General features: G+C 39.8%; 1 protein-coding gene across 17 annotated transcripts in view; it reads left to right on the forward strand.

Annotated features, from left to right (window-relative positions):
• Nucleotides 1-16500, forward strand: part of PTPRM (protein tyrosine phosphatase receptor type M) — a 1237515-nt gene that overhangs the window by 1061586 nt on the left and 159429 nt on the right. For all 17 annotated transcript variants that reach the window (XM_033934018.1, XM_033934031.1, XM_033934023.1 and 14 more), the window contains one exon: nt 1316-1352. In XM_033934018.1, the coding sequence (XP_033789909.1) occupies nt 1316-1352 (37 nt within the window). The remainder of the gene's footprint in view (nt 1-1315; nt 1353-16500) is intronic.

Genomic DNA, 16500 nt, shown 5'->3' on the forward strand with positions numbered 1-16500 from the left:
AGTTTGTGCATAGGCATTCCAGAAGATAGAAACATAGAAGATGATGGCAGATAAGGGCCATAGCCCATCAGGTCTGCCCACTCTACTGACCCACCCCCAAGTCTACTATCCTAGGGATCCCACTCCTGGTGACAGGTTCCCTTGGCTTAACCCTCTAAGGGATCCCACATGGGCATCCCATTTGCTCTTAAATTCTTGCACGCTGTTTGCCTCGATCACCTGTACCGGGAGCTCGTTCCAAGGATCAACCAGGTAATGTCCTATTCTTGTGCAAACAGCGTACGATGAATGGTGTCAACCCCAACTTGCAAACTGAATTGTAGAAGACGTCGATCCAAAATCTGACCCTTCCTCTCTGAGCACACTACCAAAACCAGGATACTAGTCTTGATTGACCGGTCTGTCCCAGTATAGAAATTTGTATGTTCTTATGTAATACTTGAAAATTAAAAAGTTTTTAAAAATGGGTGAGTGCTTAGCACACAAAAACAGGGACTGCTTCAACATATTTGTGGTAAACCTTTTCTTGAACACTAAGTACACATTAGACTTTAACTCTCTTTAGTAAAAGGACTCTCTGTATGCATGATAATAAATGTATATTCCTGCTTTTATGCAGCAAGCTGCAACAGAGTGGATGTGTATGAAATATGATTCATTCAAACATAAGGGCCTGTTTATTAGAGCACATAAAGGGCTTTGCAATAATTAGTTAGTTATCACATAGTAAACTGCATGTTAAGTGCTTTGATTGTTGAGAATGGGACATGGGTAGAGAATGAGCATAGAAAAGCATTTTGGATTTAATGTGCTGGAAATACTACATGTTAATCCTGTAATGTCCAGTAAACACAGGAGTATTTACTTTCTCCTAAATAGGAGGTGCTAAGTGCTTCCATGTTACCTCTAAACAAAGTACCACACTTAATGGAACATATAGGGCTCCTTTTACAAAGGTGCGTTAGGGCCTTAACACGCGGAATATTGTGCGCTAGCCACTACCACATCCTTTTAAGAAGGCAGTAATTTTTCGGCTAGCACGTACTAATCTTGTGGTTGCGCTAAAAACGCTAGCGCACCTTAGTAAAAGGAGCCCATAATGTGAGACTTGTTAAGAAAAATCCTGGGAAAATACCCCCAATAATAGTCACATTGAAAGTTCCATTAGCCCATAGTAAAATCCTGCATTAAGCCATGGTACCTTTTTTTTTTTACATGGCTTTGTCACATGCTTTAGTAAAGGGGCCCCATTCTCTCAGGTTGTTCTGAAATTTCTATTGTATATGAATTTAATAACATGTTTTATTTATTTCAGGGATATCATAGACCCAATCACTATATTGCTACACAAGGTAAGCTAATCTTTTAATAGTTTTCATTTGCTTTACTTGAACTGTTGTCTTGATCCATCCCCATTTAGCACTTAAAAAGATATTTGCATCTTCCACAAATGAAAATATTTTGATCTTATCATTAAAATATCTCTGCTATCCTAAAATAATTGTATATCCAGATTTGTAGTTTTATAGGATGGCCTATAGAAACTATAATTACATAGTCTCTCTAATTTGAATGTTTCCTTACATCATCCCTTTGTCATCAGGTATTTCCTCCTCTTCCTCCTGCCATACTTCCCTTCTAAGTAAACTACTGTATTTGGGGAAGTATTAATTATTGTATTTTGGGGTGGGTATGTATGAATGTGAGGGTTCTCTTATTGTAATGGTAATTGTTACTGTATGATCAGATGTTTTTAGAACTGTAAATTGCTTTAACATTCTAGCTTTGAGTGGTATATCAAGTATTAAAATCAAATCAAACAAGTATACTATTCATATTTAAACTCTTCTTAGAGGAATGACATAAAGTCAGCAGCCAGGAGCCACACTTTGCACACTTTGCCCATTGGTTCTTTTTAAAAACAATTCTGACTTAGATGATAGATGATGTGAGAGATTTTCCCTTATGAAAAATGCTGTATTCTCTGAGGATAAACAGGCAGTATGGTTTATAGTTTTTTTTTTTTAAATCTGCCTTTTACATGGAGAAGTACACAGCACACACATAATAGTACGTCATGAGCATTTCACAAACATCTTACAAAATTAAAATTCTACATAAAATACAAGTCTGGCAATAATAACTTCACCAACCACTTCCCCTATGCCCCAAATCAATCTCAAACAACCTAATACAACTCAGGTTTTCAACATCCATTGTCTCAAACTGTGTATTTCATATTCTCAAATATGTTTCCCATCCTAAATTATCGCAATGTAAGATTAAGGATTTAGTATAAATTATCTTGATTGTGAGGTATGTGTATAAATATGAAAGCATAAGTAATGAGTATTGTTCTTGTTCTACAGATATTTTAAAAATGGTCAGTGTAAACAGGGGTTTAAAAAACCCCAGAGGCGTAGATATTTATTTGGCAGAAGTGAGCGTTTTTGTAGCCACTGGTGGCATTATTCCTGGATATTCAGTGTTAGGCCATGTTTGGGCACCTGCATTGAATATCTGGGTTTATACACCTAGCTATTTCCTATATAGTTAAGTACAATAGTCAGCACTTAACCACCTAAGTGGCATCGAATAAAGATGGGACTCTGTTTTATGTGGCCTGATATGAACAAGTCATTGACCTAGGAGTCACCATGCTGGAAGAGGACATTAATTTGTTTGAGTCACCAATTCATGGGTCAGTGATCATCAGGACTGGAAGGTGAATATACAGGGCTATGCCTTTTTGAGGAAGGCCAATGTAGCTATAAAAGAGAAAATGCAGACAAAATAACATTATTTATGGTTGAGCAAGGCATTGCTGAATCGCTATTGGTTTTCTTTATTTATTACAGGGGGCGTGATAAACTTAAATTAGCATGGGTGTATAACAAAGCAGTTCTTAATAAAAGAAATCAAAGAGAAAAAAGAGCAGAGAATGTAAAAAGAGGACATCATAGCTGCAAGGGTGTAGAAGAGAAGGGGGAGATAAGAAAGAAGAAGAAACGGGAGAGGAATATGATAAGGATAGGAAGAGGTGAGGTGGTAGGAAAGCCTAGGGAGGTCAGACTTGATTAACATTAGTGAAAACCAATAAAAACAATGAAGATTTTACTGCTTTCTTGAACTTTGGGAAAGAAAATTTAGAGCAAATATAAAGAGGAGAGAGTTCTAGAAATGAGGATCAATATAACAAGAGCATGGGGTTGTCAACCTAGTCCCTAGGACATGCCAAGCCAATCTAACTTTCAAGATATCCACAATGAATGTGCATGAGAGAAACTGGCATACAATGGAAGCAGTACATGCAAATTTATCTCACACATATTCATTGTGGCTATCCTGAAAACCTCTGCACTAGAGATATCTATGTAAAGATGAAAAAAAAAGGATCCACTTGAGATGGCCAAAGATTGCAGTTGGGTGTATATTGGATCAGTAGGTTTTCCATATAGGTCAACGAGTGAATGTATGCTTTTTGAACCAGGGTGAGACACAAGTCAAACACTGATATGGAGCCTGTGTTCATTTATCAGCAAAGAAGAAATGTGATCATACCAACAACTGGTATGCAGCATCGTCACTGCAGTAGATTGTACCAGTTAGAAATGTTTAATGGAACTGAGTGGTAGATTATTGTTGAAGTATTGAAGTAAACTAATTTGATATGACAAGTGACAGAAGAAGGATTTTAACCACTATGTCCCCTTCCCACTTCTGGCAACTACAAGGGTACAATGTACTAGTAGAGCCAATAGAGGTAGGGTTATCATATGGCTCCAGAAAAAGGAGGATGGATTGAGACATCCAAGTTTTACTTCCATTGATTTCAATGGAAGTAAAACCTAGATGTCTTAATACGTCCTCCTTTTTCTGGAGCCATATGGTAACCCTAAATAAGAGGCCTCAGCCATCTAAGCAAGGTAGAACTTTACAGGTCTCTCTACACCAGTGCATCTCAAACTTGTATCCAATTTTAACTCATTTCAGCAACTAAAAATGATTAAAACAAAAGAGCAAATCTCTACTCCCTCACACTTCCCGCATGCTCACTTTTACAAAGCAATAGAAGTGGTGACAGCATTTAGCACAGAATTTGAGTCAGTTTAAGAGGAAGTTCACACAGGAGGGGTCAGGATCTGTGAATGTTCTACTTGGGGAGGGGGGTCCTATGACTCCATCCACTTATGAGTGACCCTATTTGAGGTCCTAACCCACAGTTTTGGAACCGCATTTTACACACAATTGTATGAGCGCCTACTTATAAGCATAAAGCACTGCTTTATGCACAAAAATGGCTTTTAATATTGCCCTTCCTTTTTGAACATTTATCAGTTGAACACTGACTTTGCATTTCTGTTTTTGGAAGATAACTATTAAAACAATTGCTTACAGAAGGGCTTAGCTGAGGAATTCAGTACAAGAAAGTTTCATGTTTATTTATAGCTTGATATACCGACCATCACAGGTATCTGGCCAGTTTACAATGTTAAGAATTTAAAATAGTTTAAAAAAATAAAATACACATAAAAATGGGGGAGATTGAGCCCGGAACAAGGACAAAATTAAGACAAGTTGGATACGAGAGGCGCAGGGGGAGGAGGGAGATTTTAATTATATTGAGAAAATAAAAATAAAAGGAGAGGGAGAGGTTAAAACAGGAGGAAAAAGGATTTATTTTGGATGGAATCATTATTTACTTGATAAAGGTTAGCATTAAAAAATCAAAAAACATTTTTGGTATATTCCTTTATGATCATGTTCAATGAAGCCTATATCACATAGAGCATATAAACAGGAATTTGGGCATTAAGGTTGGGATACATGCAGTTCCCGAATGTAGGGCCGGATTAATCAATAGGCCCAATAGGCATGTGCCTAGGGCCCAAAACCATGAGGGGGCCCGCTGAAGGAAGACGACTCACCTTGCCATTTTTTTTAAACAGCAACGGCCCCTTCCCAGCATCAACAGTGATTGCCCCCCCCCTCCACCCCCCCCCCCCCCCCGCAGCAACGGCAACACGGCCGGATCTGTTATAGGAAAGTCCCGTGATGACTGCTTCTGCCGGTCCATCCCCCTACGACATCACTTACTTGCTCCGGAAGAAGCAAGTAAGTGACCTTCCTGTAACAGATTTGGCTGCGTTGCTGTTGCTGCGGGGGGGCCCATTGCTGTGGGGGGGGTAACCCGTTGCCATCAGCTGTTCTAATACTGATTTCGGGCAAAGGAGCTCAGTGGGCAGAGTCAGCAGCTGCAATGTTTGGAAGGGGAGAGAGAAAGGAGCATGGAAGGGTGGTGGAGGGAGAGAAAGGGGCAGGGTGGTATGGAAGGGTGGTGGAAAGAGAAAGGGGCTGATGGAATTGGTGTGCAAGGGAAGGGGAGAGATATAAGGGGAAGGATACTGGATGGAATTGGTTGAAGGGAAAGAAAGGGGGCAGATGCTGATGGAATTGGGGTGCAAGGAAAGGGGAGAGAGACATAAGGCGGAAGGATCCTGGATGGAATTGGGTTGGAGGAAGAGAAAGAGGGCAGATGCTGATGGAAGTGGGAGGAAGGGAGAGGAGAGAGTGAAATGCCTGACCATGGGGTTGTGGGAGAGGGAATTGGAGGAGAGGAGAGAGATGCCAGACCATTGGAGGAAGGAAGGGAAGACGATGGATGCCACACCAATGGGGGGGGGGGAAAGAAGAGATGGAAGGAAGAGGCAGACAATTTCTGGAAGAGGCACAGAAGGACAGAAGACGAAAGGAAGAAAGTGACAAGAAGATGAGGAGAGCAGAAACTAGAGAAGACAAAAGTAGAAAAAAAAATTATATTTAAGGGACAAGCATCGCTGTTTCTGTGGTGTTGCATTGTATGCAGAGTCCAGCTTCTTGGTGGTTTTATTTAACCTTTGTCTACGTATTTCTATTTTATCCCCCCTTTTACAAAACTGTAGAGCATTTTTTAGCGCTGGCCTTGGCTAAAAACCATACTATAGTTTTGTAAAAGGGGGTGAGATTAGTTTGTGATTATATACTATTCCATACTAGGCGAAGGTGTTTTCTGTGTTCTGTTTGTATGAAAGACATGGGTTTTTTGTTAGCGTTGACTAGCCTTGTTTGGCGAAATGCATCATGCATGATTCTTGGGAGCACCTTGAATTAACCTGATTTGAATCTCCTTATTTTCTGCCAATCTTCTTTTATTTCATGTTGGATTCTTTGGTGGACTGCTTGCCTTGTTGTTTCTTTCCAAGTTAACATACATGGAGTAGAACGTATTAGAGGAGTTACAGATTTAGTTGTTTATACATATGGGTTACAGTTGATTGATGTAGAGTGAGGCAGTTGAGAGGCATTGTAAACTTGGTTATTAATATAGACTTATATTTCAGATAGTATTACTGCTTTACAAATATTTGAACACTTTTATGTATGCATGGAAAGGGTTCAGCGTTAAAGTCCTGGGTAAGTAGGTGGGAAGGGAAGGAAGGAGGATTTGTTTAAAGATGTTTGGGGGTTGCATAGAAGAAAAACTGCACTGGTATGCTAATCTTTGTGTGTTTTGAATTTAAAAAAAAAGAAATACAAGTGGAAATAAAGGAGTAAATAAGAAAACAGATAAATGGGGGTGGGACATGGGTGGGGTGGGGCAGGGACAGGGGGGCCCAGTGTACTTGGGTACCTAGGGGCCCTCAAAGAATTAATCCTGCCCTGCTCGAATGCAGAGCTTTTTCTAAAGTGAATACAACAATGCCTGGGAATACAACTGCAAGTATTTGCCCACCCAGTTGTATCAACAATGGCATTATTTAGCCTGTAGAGTTAGGGAGGGAGAGGGGTTGAATGGCATTTACATATGCCAGTGCTGAGCATACTTCTACACGTGGTTGCTAGACAATAATAAACTGGTCATCCAGGAAGAGCCAATTAAGTTGCTGATGAAACTTATCTTAAAAAGAAAAATGAGTCATTCTCAGCACTAAAGAGGCCATCACAGTTGACCTATCAATGACAGGTGCAAACCCCAGTTCCAAGCAAACAACTAGCTGACATACCTGCCTTGGAGATGGTGTAAATACAATCATTGTTCAGATTGTATAAAGTATGAGTGTATTCTCATTGGAAAATAAAAAAAACAAGCATACTTCTGACATGTCCAAAACGTATGCCTTGGAAACTGTGCAAGCTTCATATCTACATGTTCCAAAATAGCCATTTCCACACTGGTCATCTACATGTGTAAACACCATATAAGCATTCCAAATGACCTGTATAACATATTTAGCATATCTGCTTTTTCACATTTTTAAGTCAGTCTACATAGAACAAATAGTGACGATAAGCCTCCTTTCAGGGCATTTTTCACAGCCTGAAATGATTCTGACAGACCAGTATTTGCTAAAAGTCTTCTGGACTGAATGCACACGAAGACCTTGATTACTCTGTTGCTGCAAGAGAAATTATTTTTAAACCTGCTACAATAGAACAGCATGAATTTGCTCAGTATAGAAGGGTTCAAGATTTTGTCTGATGCTATATTTGAAGATGGTGGGCAGTTCCTTCTACAACTATGAGAGGTAAAAAGGAAGAAGAGCATTAGAGGTTCATTCATAGATAACCCAAGGGCACATGCAGAGCAGGATTTTCAAGATAACCACAGTATACAAATTATCCTAGGTCTGATTAGGGTCATTTTATATAAACATGCATTGAAGATATCAAGAGAAATGGGGTTAGAGCATTCAGAAATCAGAATACACTATGATTTATTTACTCCATTATCTATTTTTCTGCAAATGCATCCAAAACCATGAATGCGATCAATAACTAAAAATATAATCAGGGAATAATTCAGTTATACAAAATAATAAAAACAAAGCCTCAGCCAAAGTAACTATCTCTCCAAGAAAATAAGCCACTTCAAATAAGTAAATTTTCAACAAACTTCCAGAACATGAAAATTCTGTAAATAGCAGAGATCACTGTTTATTCCACTATAGAGATCTCTCAGAGAGAGAAAGAGATAATGGTTACTGCGTATGGGCAGACTAGATGGGCCATTTGGCCTTTATCTGCCATCATGTTTCTATGAGAGGCTCACAGAGGCATGACTGAGTGTGGAAAGGTCAGAACTCCCAAATAAAGGCTTCATTTTCTTGCCCTTCAGAGCTGAAAGAAAGTGTTTCTGATAACTTTAACCAAAAGCCCCAAATTAGAACCGACTATACCAGTAAAACAACACCATCTTCTAAAACAAAAAGTGGCTAGAAGGCCTGCCACTTAAATTTATACATCAAAGTTCTGATGACATGCCTTGTACGGGAAATTTGTAGACACACCTTATTCTGCCTGTGAAACCCCTGACATTGAAGGGATTTTGGCTAGTTGGTTTGAAGTGGGGGGGATTGTTGGGTTTTTTTAAAAGGTGAATAGGAATAAAAATAATGGCTCAAAAAATATTAAATTGTCCTCTTTGATGTGACAGTGTAGTGGCTTGTTACACATATACTCAGCATCTTTGCCTATGCAGATAGCAGCACTGAATATGTGAATTTAAAAGCCAGTGTCACAGTCACTACCCGCAGAAAATTGGGCCCATATTTAGGTGAATCAAAAGTAATTATTTCATCTGTTACTTCACAGACACAAATAGAAGGCAAATTGGGCAATAGACAGAAAATGTCATCTTCTCAAGATCTGTGAACAAAATAGTCTACTCACTTATTTGAAGGCAGTCTCATTACTTTTCAATCAGACCTCATAGATTAAATTCTTTTTCAAAAGCCCTCCTTTTTGTGTCCGTCATTTTTAAATTTCTCTTGATTGATTTTTTTTTTTTTAAATTAATTGAAATTGCTTCTACCAGCACCGCTCTGAACGCTGCAACTCTTTTGTTTTGGGTTGTTGTTTTTTTTTTTTTACCTCCTTCCCTCTCTGAAAAACAAAAGAAGCATTCTATGTTTTATCTTATTTGTGTTATTTACCACGTAATTTAAAAGCATTGTATGTGATTGACTACAAGAGACTGACAGGTGCTATCCAGGTATAACAGAGGCAGCTGACCAGGACACATGTTGAAATACAAGCAAATCTAACCGCAAAAGAAAGGCCTGGAAGTGGGTCATTCATTTCCCAGCATTCTGGGTGAGGGAGTGAAGTGACAAGGAGAAAGGGTTGGAGAGAGTCAGGAGCAGAGATCAGAATTAGGATAGGTAAACACAAACTTGCCTGTCCCCAGTGGTAAAATGCTTAGTTACTGCTCTGTAAATTATGAATCCATTATTGAATTCATGGCCACTATCCTTTAACAGAAAAATAATATATAGCATTAAAAAATGACAATAATAGTAATATTTCATTCTGCAGGAATATGCGATTAGTTTTTCTTGGGACTTAGAGAAAGAGTTATAATACTTCATTAGGGGAAACGGGGAGATGGGAATGGGTTGTGAATTAAGAATGAACTGCTGTCTACCATATCAGCCCTTTTTACAGAAAACTTCACTGGCTACCGTTCGAAGCAAGGATCATCTTCAAATTCGCCTGCCTCTGCTTCAAAACCCTAACTAGCTCAGCCCCGATATACCTGTCACACCACTTCACCTTCCCAGGCTCTAACCGTACACGCAATGTACACCTGTTTGCCTACCCCTCCCCAAAAGGATGCATCCACAAAAGGTTCTTCGACAAAACCCTCTCTTTCCAAGCTGGCAAATGGAACGCCTGCCTGTCCACTCTCATCTCTCTTGCTCCAACTTATCAATCCTTCAGGAAATCTCTCAAAACATACCTCTTTGACAAATTCCTCTAACCCCCACCCTCCCTACCCAAAATAACACCCCACTTCATCTTCCTCCCTACCCTCCCCTCTCCTTCACCCCGGTTGGCACCCCCCAAGCAACAGTGATTGGTTCACTTCGCATTTGCCACCGGTCTATACCATATAATTGTTAATTAATTCTCTACACCTGCATTGTATAAATCGCTCTGAACTGTTTCCAATATGCTGTAACTGTTTCCAATATGCTGTAACTTCGATGTAACTTCGCTGTAAATGTACAGTCTCTTACCCTGTAAACCGCTCTGAACTGCTTGTGGTATTGCGGTATACAAGAATAAAGTTATTATTATTATTATTATTATTATTTGTGCATGTTAAAAAAAGAGAGAGACAGGAAGTAAAAAATTTTAAAACTGGTGCATCATTACCATCTCCTCTGGGTCTTCTCTTTTTAAAATATGATACAGTGCAATTTAAACCTCAGCAACATGCTCCCCTTGGACATGATATGAAAACAAGTTGCAATGCAAGTACAGGTATTTCCACACGCCTAGCAAAAGGCCTTTATAACACAAATCTATAAATCACAAAACCTTTGAAACTGGTTTAGCAAAAATTATTTTCATTCTTGTTTTCTGTAGTCTTCAGAGGTTAATCTGCTGGCAGCACAGATAGTGTACTGGAGCTCTTGTGTAACATGTTTTTAAATACTGTAGCTCTGTGCCAGGGTGATGGCTGAATGGCAGTGCCATGCAAGAGACCTGGGTTCAGTTTCTGAGCCTGAGTTCTGCTTTTAAACCTGCAGCAATGTGGAAAAGTATGTATGGGGGGGAGTGGGGGGGGCGCTTTCTGTGCTGGCAGTGTTGCTTCTGGAGAGTTAAGGGATTCCCCGGTTCTCAAACGTATTACCTAACAGTTGGCTAACTGCAGTGTACCACATTCTAGAGAGTCTTCTGTGTCATTCACCCATGCTAGATGGGAGGAGAAACAAAAATGGGGTGGGAGGGGGAGTTAAGAACATAAGAATTGCCCCTGCTGGGTTAGACCAGTGGTCCATCGTGCCCAGCAGTCCGCTCACGCGGCAGCCCTCTGGTCAAAGACCAGCACCCTAACTGAGACTTGCCCTACCTGCGTACGTTCTGGTTCAGCAGGAACTTGTCTAACTTTGCCTTGAATCCCTGGAGGTTGTTTTCCCCTTTAACAGACTCCGGAAGAGCGTTCCAGTTTTCTACCACTCTCTGGGTGAAGAAGACCTTCCTTACGTTCGTACGGAATCTATCCCATTTCAATTTTAGAGAATGCCCTCTCGTTCTCTCTACCTTGGAGAGGGTGAACAACCTGTCCTTATCTAGTAAGTCTATTCCCTTCAGAACCTTGAATGTTTCGATCATGTCCCCTCTCAATCTCCTCTGTTCGAGGGAGAAAGGCCCAGTTTCTCTAATCTTTCACTATACGGCAACTCCTCCAGCCCCTTAACCATTTTAGTCGCTCTTCTCTGAACCCTCTCGAGTAGTACTGTGTCCTTCTTCATGTACAGCGACCAGTGCTGGACGCAATACTCCAGGTGAGGGCGACCCATGGCCCAGTACAGTGGCATGATAACCTTCTCCGATCTGTTCGTGATCCCTTTCTTTATCATTCCAAGCATTCTGTTTGCCCTTTTTGCCGCCGCCGCACATTGCGTGAACGGCTTCATTGATTTGTTGATTAGAACTCCCAAGTCTCTTTCCTGGGAGGTCTCTCTAAGTACCACCCCGGACATCCTGTATTAATGCATGAGATTTTTGTTACCGGCATGCATCACTTTACACTTATCCACGTTGAACCTCATTTGCCATGTTGATGCCCATTTCTCCAGCTTGATTATGTCACTTTGCAGATTTTCACAATCCCCTGTGTCTTCACTACTCTGAATAACTTTGTCGACTGGGTCGCCCTTGTCTATCTGCCTGTTTACTCCCACAAGGTAAATGCAAATAAAGTCTTATGACACCATCATACCCAGGAGGCATTGGTTCCATTTAAGGTAAAAATTCTGAAGCATGATACTGCCCAGCATAAAAATTTTTTTTAAAAAAAACTGCAGTTCTACATGATTTATTTCTGCTGGAAAAATATAACCCATTTACAATAAAATAGCATTTGTAAATCTTATGTTAGTGCACTGGAAATGTCACACATCAGTCTTTAAATAATCTCCAGGGCAAAAGCATCCTCTAGGTCCTACACTTTTGCTGGGAAGTGTCATTGAAAATCCAGTTTCTAGCCTCTTTGGAGTCAGCTTGATTGATATTTAATTGTTCTGATCATCTTCTTTAGCTGCCTTCAACACGTCAAGTGTTAATGAGCAAATGTAATTGTATGCAGCTTAAAAGTGGCAAATGTAATCAGTCTGTAATAGGCTACCAGTCTGGTTTGAGCAGGGAGTTGCATAATTGCTTGTTTATTGGAGTGTTGCTGTCTTTCCAGCTTGCCAGAATTTACTTCATAGCCCCTCACTGTATCTTTAACCATCACAGACACTTAATGCTGCTGCCACTCAGGCTCTATAGCAAAGGAAGTAGAAAAGGATTTGTTAGCAGCAGGTGCAGAAACAGGATTCAGAATATGATGCTTAACAAAGAGAAAATTCAGTTGAAAGTTCGATACAAAAAACTCAAAACCAGTATTGATTTGATTTTAATACTTAATATACAGCTCAGGTGTTGCAGGTGCAATGGGACTGATGGCCCCAGCTACCCCTTAATGAAGACAAGTTATATGGGCTTTTAATAATATAATTGGAATTGACAGATAAAGAAGATTGTAAGTCCTCTGAGGTCAAGAAAATATCTGCTATACCTGAATATAACTTACTTTGAAGTAATTTAAAAAAAAAAAAAATCATAATTAAATCCTAATAATTAAATCCTAATTAAATCCTAAACCAGAACGAATATTGGACAAGTTCGTGCTGAACCAGAACGAACGCAGGTAGGGCTGGTCTCGGTTAGGGCACTGGTCTTTGACCTGGTGCCACCGCGTGAGCGGACTGCTGGGCGCGATGGATCACTGGTCTGACCCAGCAGCGGTAATTCTTATGTTCTTAATATACACAAAAGACACTCTGTCAAGGTGAATGCAACATGTCATAGGAGATTAAGTAGCATCTGTGGCATTTCAAAGCACTTTGTTTCTCCTGGCTTCTAGCAGTACAGTTTTTCGGATCTCATTTGCAGTAGGAAGCCTCAAAGACTATAGTGCAGCGGAAGCCCACTTACTGGGAGATAGTTTTCCCCAAGGTGGCTAGATAATGATTCTCTTCTACTTTCTTCCTGAGAAGTACAATGTGTTAACTTACTGTACTATGTGAAAGTAACTTTATAGAGACATTTTCATGCATAATTGGCCTCATAAAATATCAAATGGCATATCTGCTGTGACATGGTATTATGTACTTTGCCAGTAGGCAGTAGTGGTAGAACTCACAAGTATATGTGTAGATTATAAACCTCCCTTTTATCAAGCTGTGCTAGAGGTTTGTAGCACAGGCCAGCAAAGTAAGTGTTCCAATGCTCATAGGAATTCTATGAGTCTCGGAGCATTTACCGCACCCCACTAAAATCCTCTAGCGCTGCTTCATAAAAGGGGCCCAAAATATGCTAATCTGTACAACAATTGAATAATCTGAGCGTGGACATTCACACCTACAGGTGCAATTTTTGCTGCTTATGCAAGTATTATGTAAATTGCAAAATGTAATGTGCAACCGACTTTCATTCTAGATATCAAAATTAATTAGTTGGATCTTCAGAAATATATACAGTAAACTCTTATTTCAGTTTTAGAGAATTTGCAATCAAATCATCATTGATCCATTATTTCTCTTAGTTTTGTTTTTGTTCATTCATTGCCACATTAAGCACTCTTTTTTTTTCTTCAGAAACAAATTAAACACATCTTAATATGAAATCACTGTAGGTTGGGAACTATCACTGATGGTCCCCAACAGTATTTCTCTAGCCTTTGTAATTTTTGATGGAATAAAAACTTATATATCCCCTCAGCCATCTCTTTTCCAAGCTGAAGAGCCCTAACCTCTTTAATCTTTCCTCATATGGGAGGAGTTCCATCCCCTTTATCATCCTGGTCACTCTTCCTTAAACCTTTTCTAGTTCTGCTATATCTTTCTTGAAATTAAGGGTTCCTTTTACAAAGGTGCGTTAGGGCAGGTAGTAGTTTTTTGCGCGTTATAGCACACACTGATCTGATATGTGCGCTAAAAACGCTAGCGCACCTTTGTAAAAGGATACCTAAATGACCAGAATTGAATGCAATACTCAAGGTGAGATTGCACCATGGAGTGATACAGACGCAATATAAAATTTAGTCTTGTTAACCCATCCCCTTTTTAATAATTCCTAGCATCTTCTTTGCTTTCTTAACTTCTTCCACATTGGACGGAAGGTATCATCATATTGTCTACTTGACACCCAAATCTTTTTCTTGGGTGCTAACCCCCAATGGACCCTAGCATCTGGTAAATGTAATTTAGATTATTCTTCCTAATGTGCATTACTTTGCATTAGTCCACATTAAATTTCATCTGCCACTTGGATACCCAGTCTTCCAATTTCCTAAGGTCTGCCTACAATTTTTCACAATCTGAATGTGTTTTAACAACTTTGAACAGTTTAAGTTAAGTTAATCAGATTTTCTATTCCACCTTTTCATATTCAGTTACATTACAAGAGATTGGGTCAATTACTCAGAAAGTTACAATGGATAGTTTGACACGGACATCCAATATGGTTACTAGTACAGGTAGATCAGTACAACTAATACAGTTAGGCCACAGTTACACATACATAGTTACAAGTATAAATAAGTCATGTTGGCTCATCATTATGTCCCAGGGGTTGCATTAGGCAGTTTAGAAATGGACTTTTACAATTACCATTTCAGTTACTTCAGGGTTGGCTCCCTTTCTTGGTACAGAAATGCTTTTAAAAGCTTTCTGAACCTGAGATAATGGTCAGCATAGGCAGTGGAACACTTTTTTGTTTGGGAGGGCCCAAAAGCTCCACTCTAAAACATACCCCAGACCTGCCCAAGCTCCGCCTCAGACCCCACCCCATAATAATAATACTAATTGTAAATGCCATCTCTTCCATTCATTTTTCATATACTTATTAATAATACACAAAATGGTAACCACAAAATTAAACTACACAAAGTATACTCTTTTTCTCCTCCCCACCACTGAACAGCATTTGTTCCTCTCTCCTCCACCCTCATGTGCAACGTGTCTCTCTCTCTCTCATTTCCTCACTGCAAAGAGAATGGGGAAAGAGAGAGAGAGAAGGATCCAGGGTGAATCTCTCCCACCCCCTCTAGTGCCACATCCAATCAAAAGACACAATCAAAAAAGTGGATATCACCAAAAAATATATATATAATCTTATGAGTGAGCAGTAACACTTTAAACTGAATTTAAAAAAAAACAAAACTAGCAACCTATGATGGGCTAAATACAAAGGGATAATATGAGCATCTCAACTCATGGTACATGGTCTTGTTGGGGCTCTGGGGCTTGCGTGCATCTGAGAAGCTGAAAGCTATGCCGTCAGTAGTTTCACTACCAGCTGGACCTCCAAGGCGCGGACAGGTTTCACCAGAGATGTCAGACTAATGATGTACCACCCATCTGGGCAACAGCAGATCAGTGTTGAAGGTGGAGGATCATGTCTGATGCAACAACAGTGACAACATTGAATTTACACTGTGCAGAAGAAAGGCCCGGAAATCTACTTCTGTATTCTGCCATGAAAACTTGATGATGTTCATCAAGTCGCTAGGACTTGAACACAAGTCAGTGGCACCTATCAGAATATGAGAATCCCTAGTCATATCTCCAAGCTTCCTAATTGCTGTATTCTGTACTTCCGCAACCTTTCATTTGTTAGACCTGCCAACACTAGATTGGCATGGTCTAATGGGCCATAAATAGGGTAGGCAAAAGAGACAAAAATGATTTCCCAACTAACAAGTTCTTCACAGCCCATAACTTATGCAGCGAGATGTAACCCCTCTGGACCAAATTGTCTACTTGAGCAGCAAACAACAGATGCTCATCGATAAGTACCCCCAAAATATTGAAATTCACCCACTACTGCAAGTTGCCTCCAAACAGTGGAACTAGGAGCTTCCTGTCCCTTATATATGCAGCAGGCCACTATTTTCTATACAATAAGAACCAATCTATGTGTCAACAATCAACTCTGAACCGTTCTCATGCAATCCTGCAATGGTATCAGTTCCATTGCTCCCCTTATGCATTCTAAAGCATAGAAACAAATCAACCACATACATATAAGGGCTAATTTCAAACTCTTGAATTACCCCTGCCAAACGGGCAACAAAAACATTAAATAGAATTGGTGAAAGAGTGGAGTCCTGAGGCATCCCACACTGCAAAACCCTAGGCAGAGGAGGCTCCATTCTGTTCACTATACTGAATGTGCACCCATTCAAAAAGCCCTGAACTAGGCCCACAAAATCCCTCTTATACAGAGACTTGTAGATTGGAAGAGTAGGAGAGTGGCAGTGACACTATGTAAAAGGGGGTGTTTACTTTGAAACAGCGAAGGTGATACATATGACATGCCGGTGGAGTGAGCCCCCTTACTGACTGAAATTTAAAGCTAAGTTTTGCAATTTATTTATTATTACATTACATTAGTGATTTCTAT

This window comes from Geotrypetes seraphini, chromosome 2 (genome assembly GCF_902459505.1).
Source record: "Geotrypetes seraphini chromosome 2, aGeoSer1.1, whole genome shotgun sequence".
NCBI classification, from domain to species: Eukaryota; Metazoa; Chordata; class Amphibia; order Gymnophiona; family Dermophiidae; genus Geotrypetes; species Geotrypetes seraphini.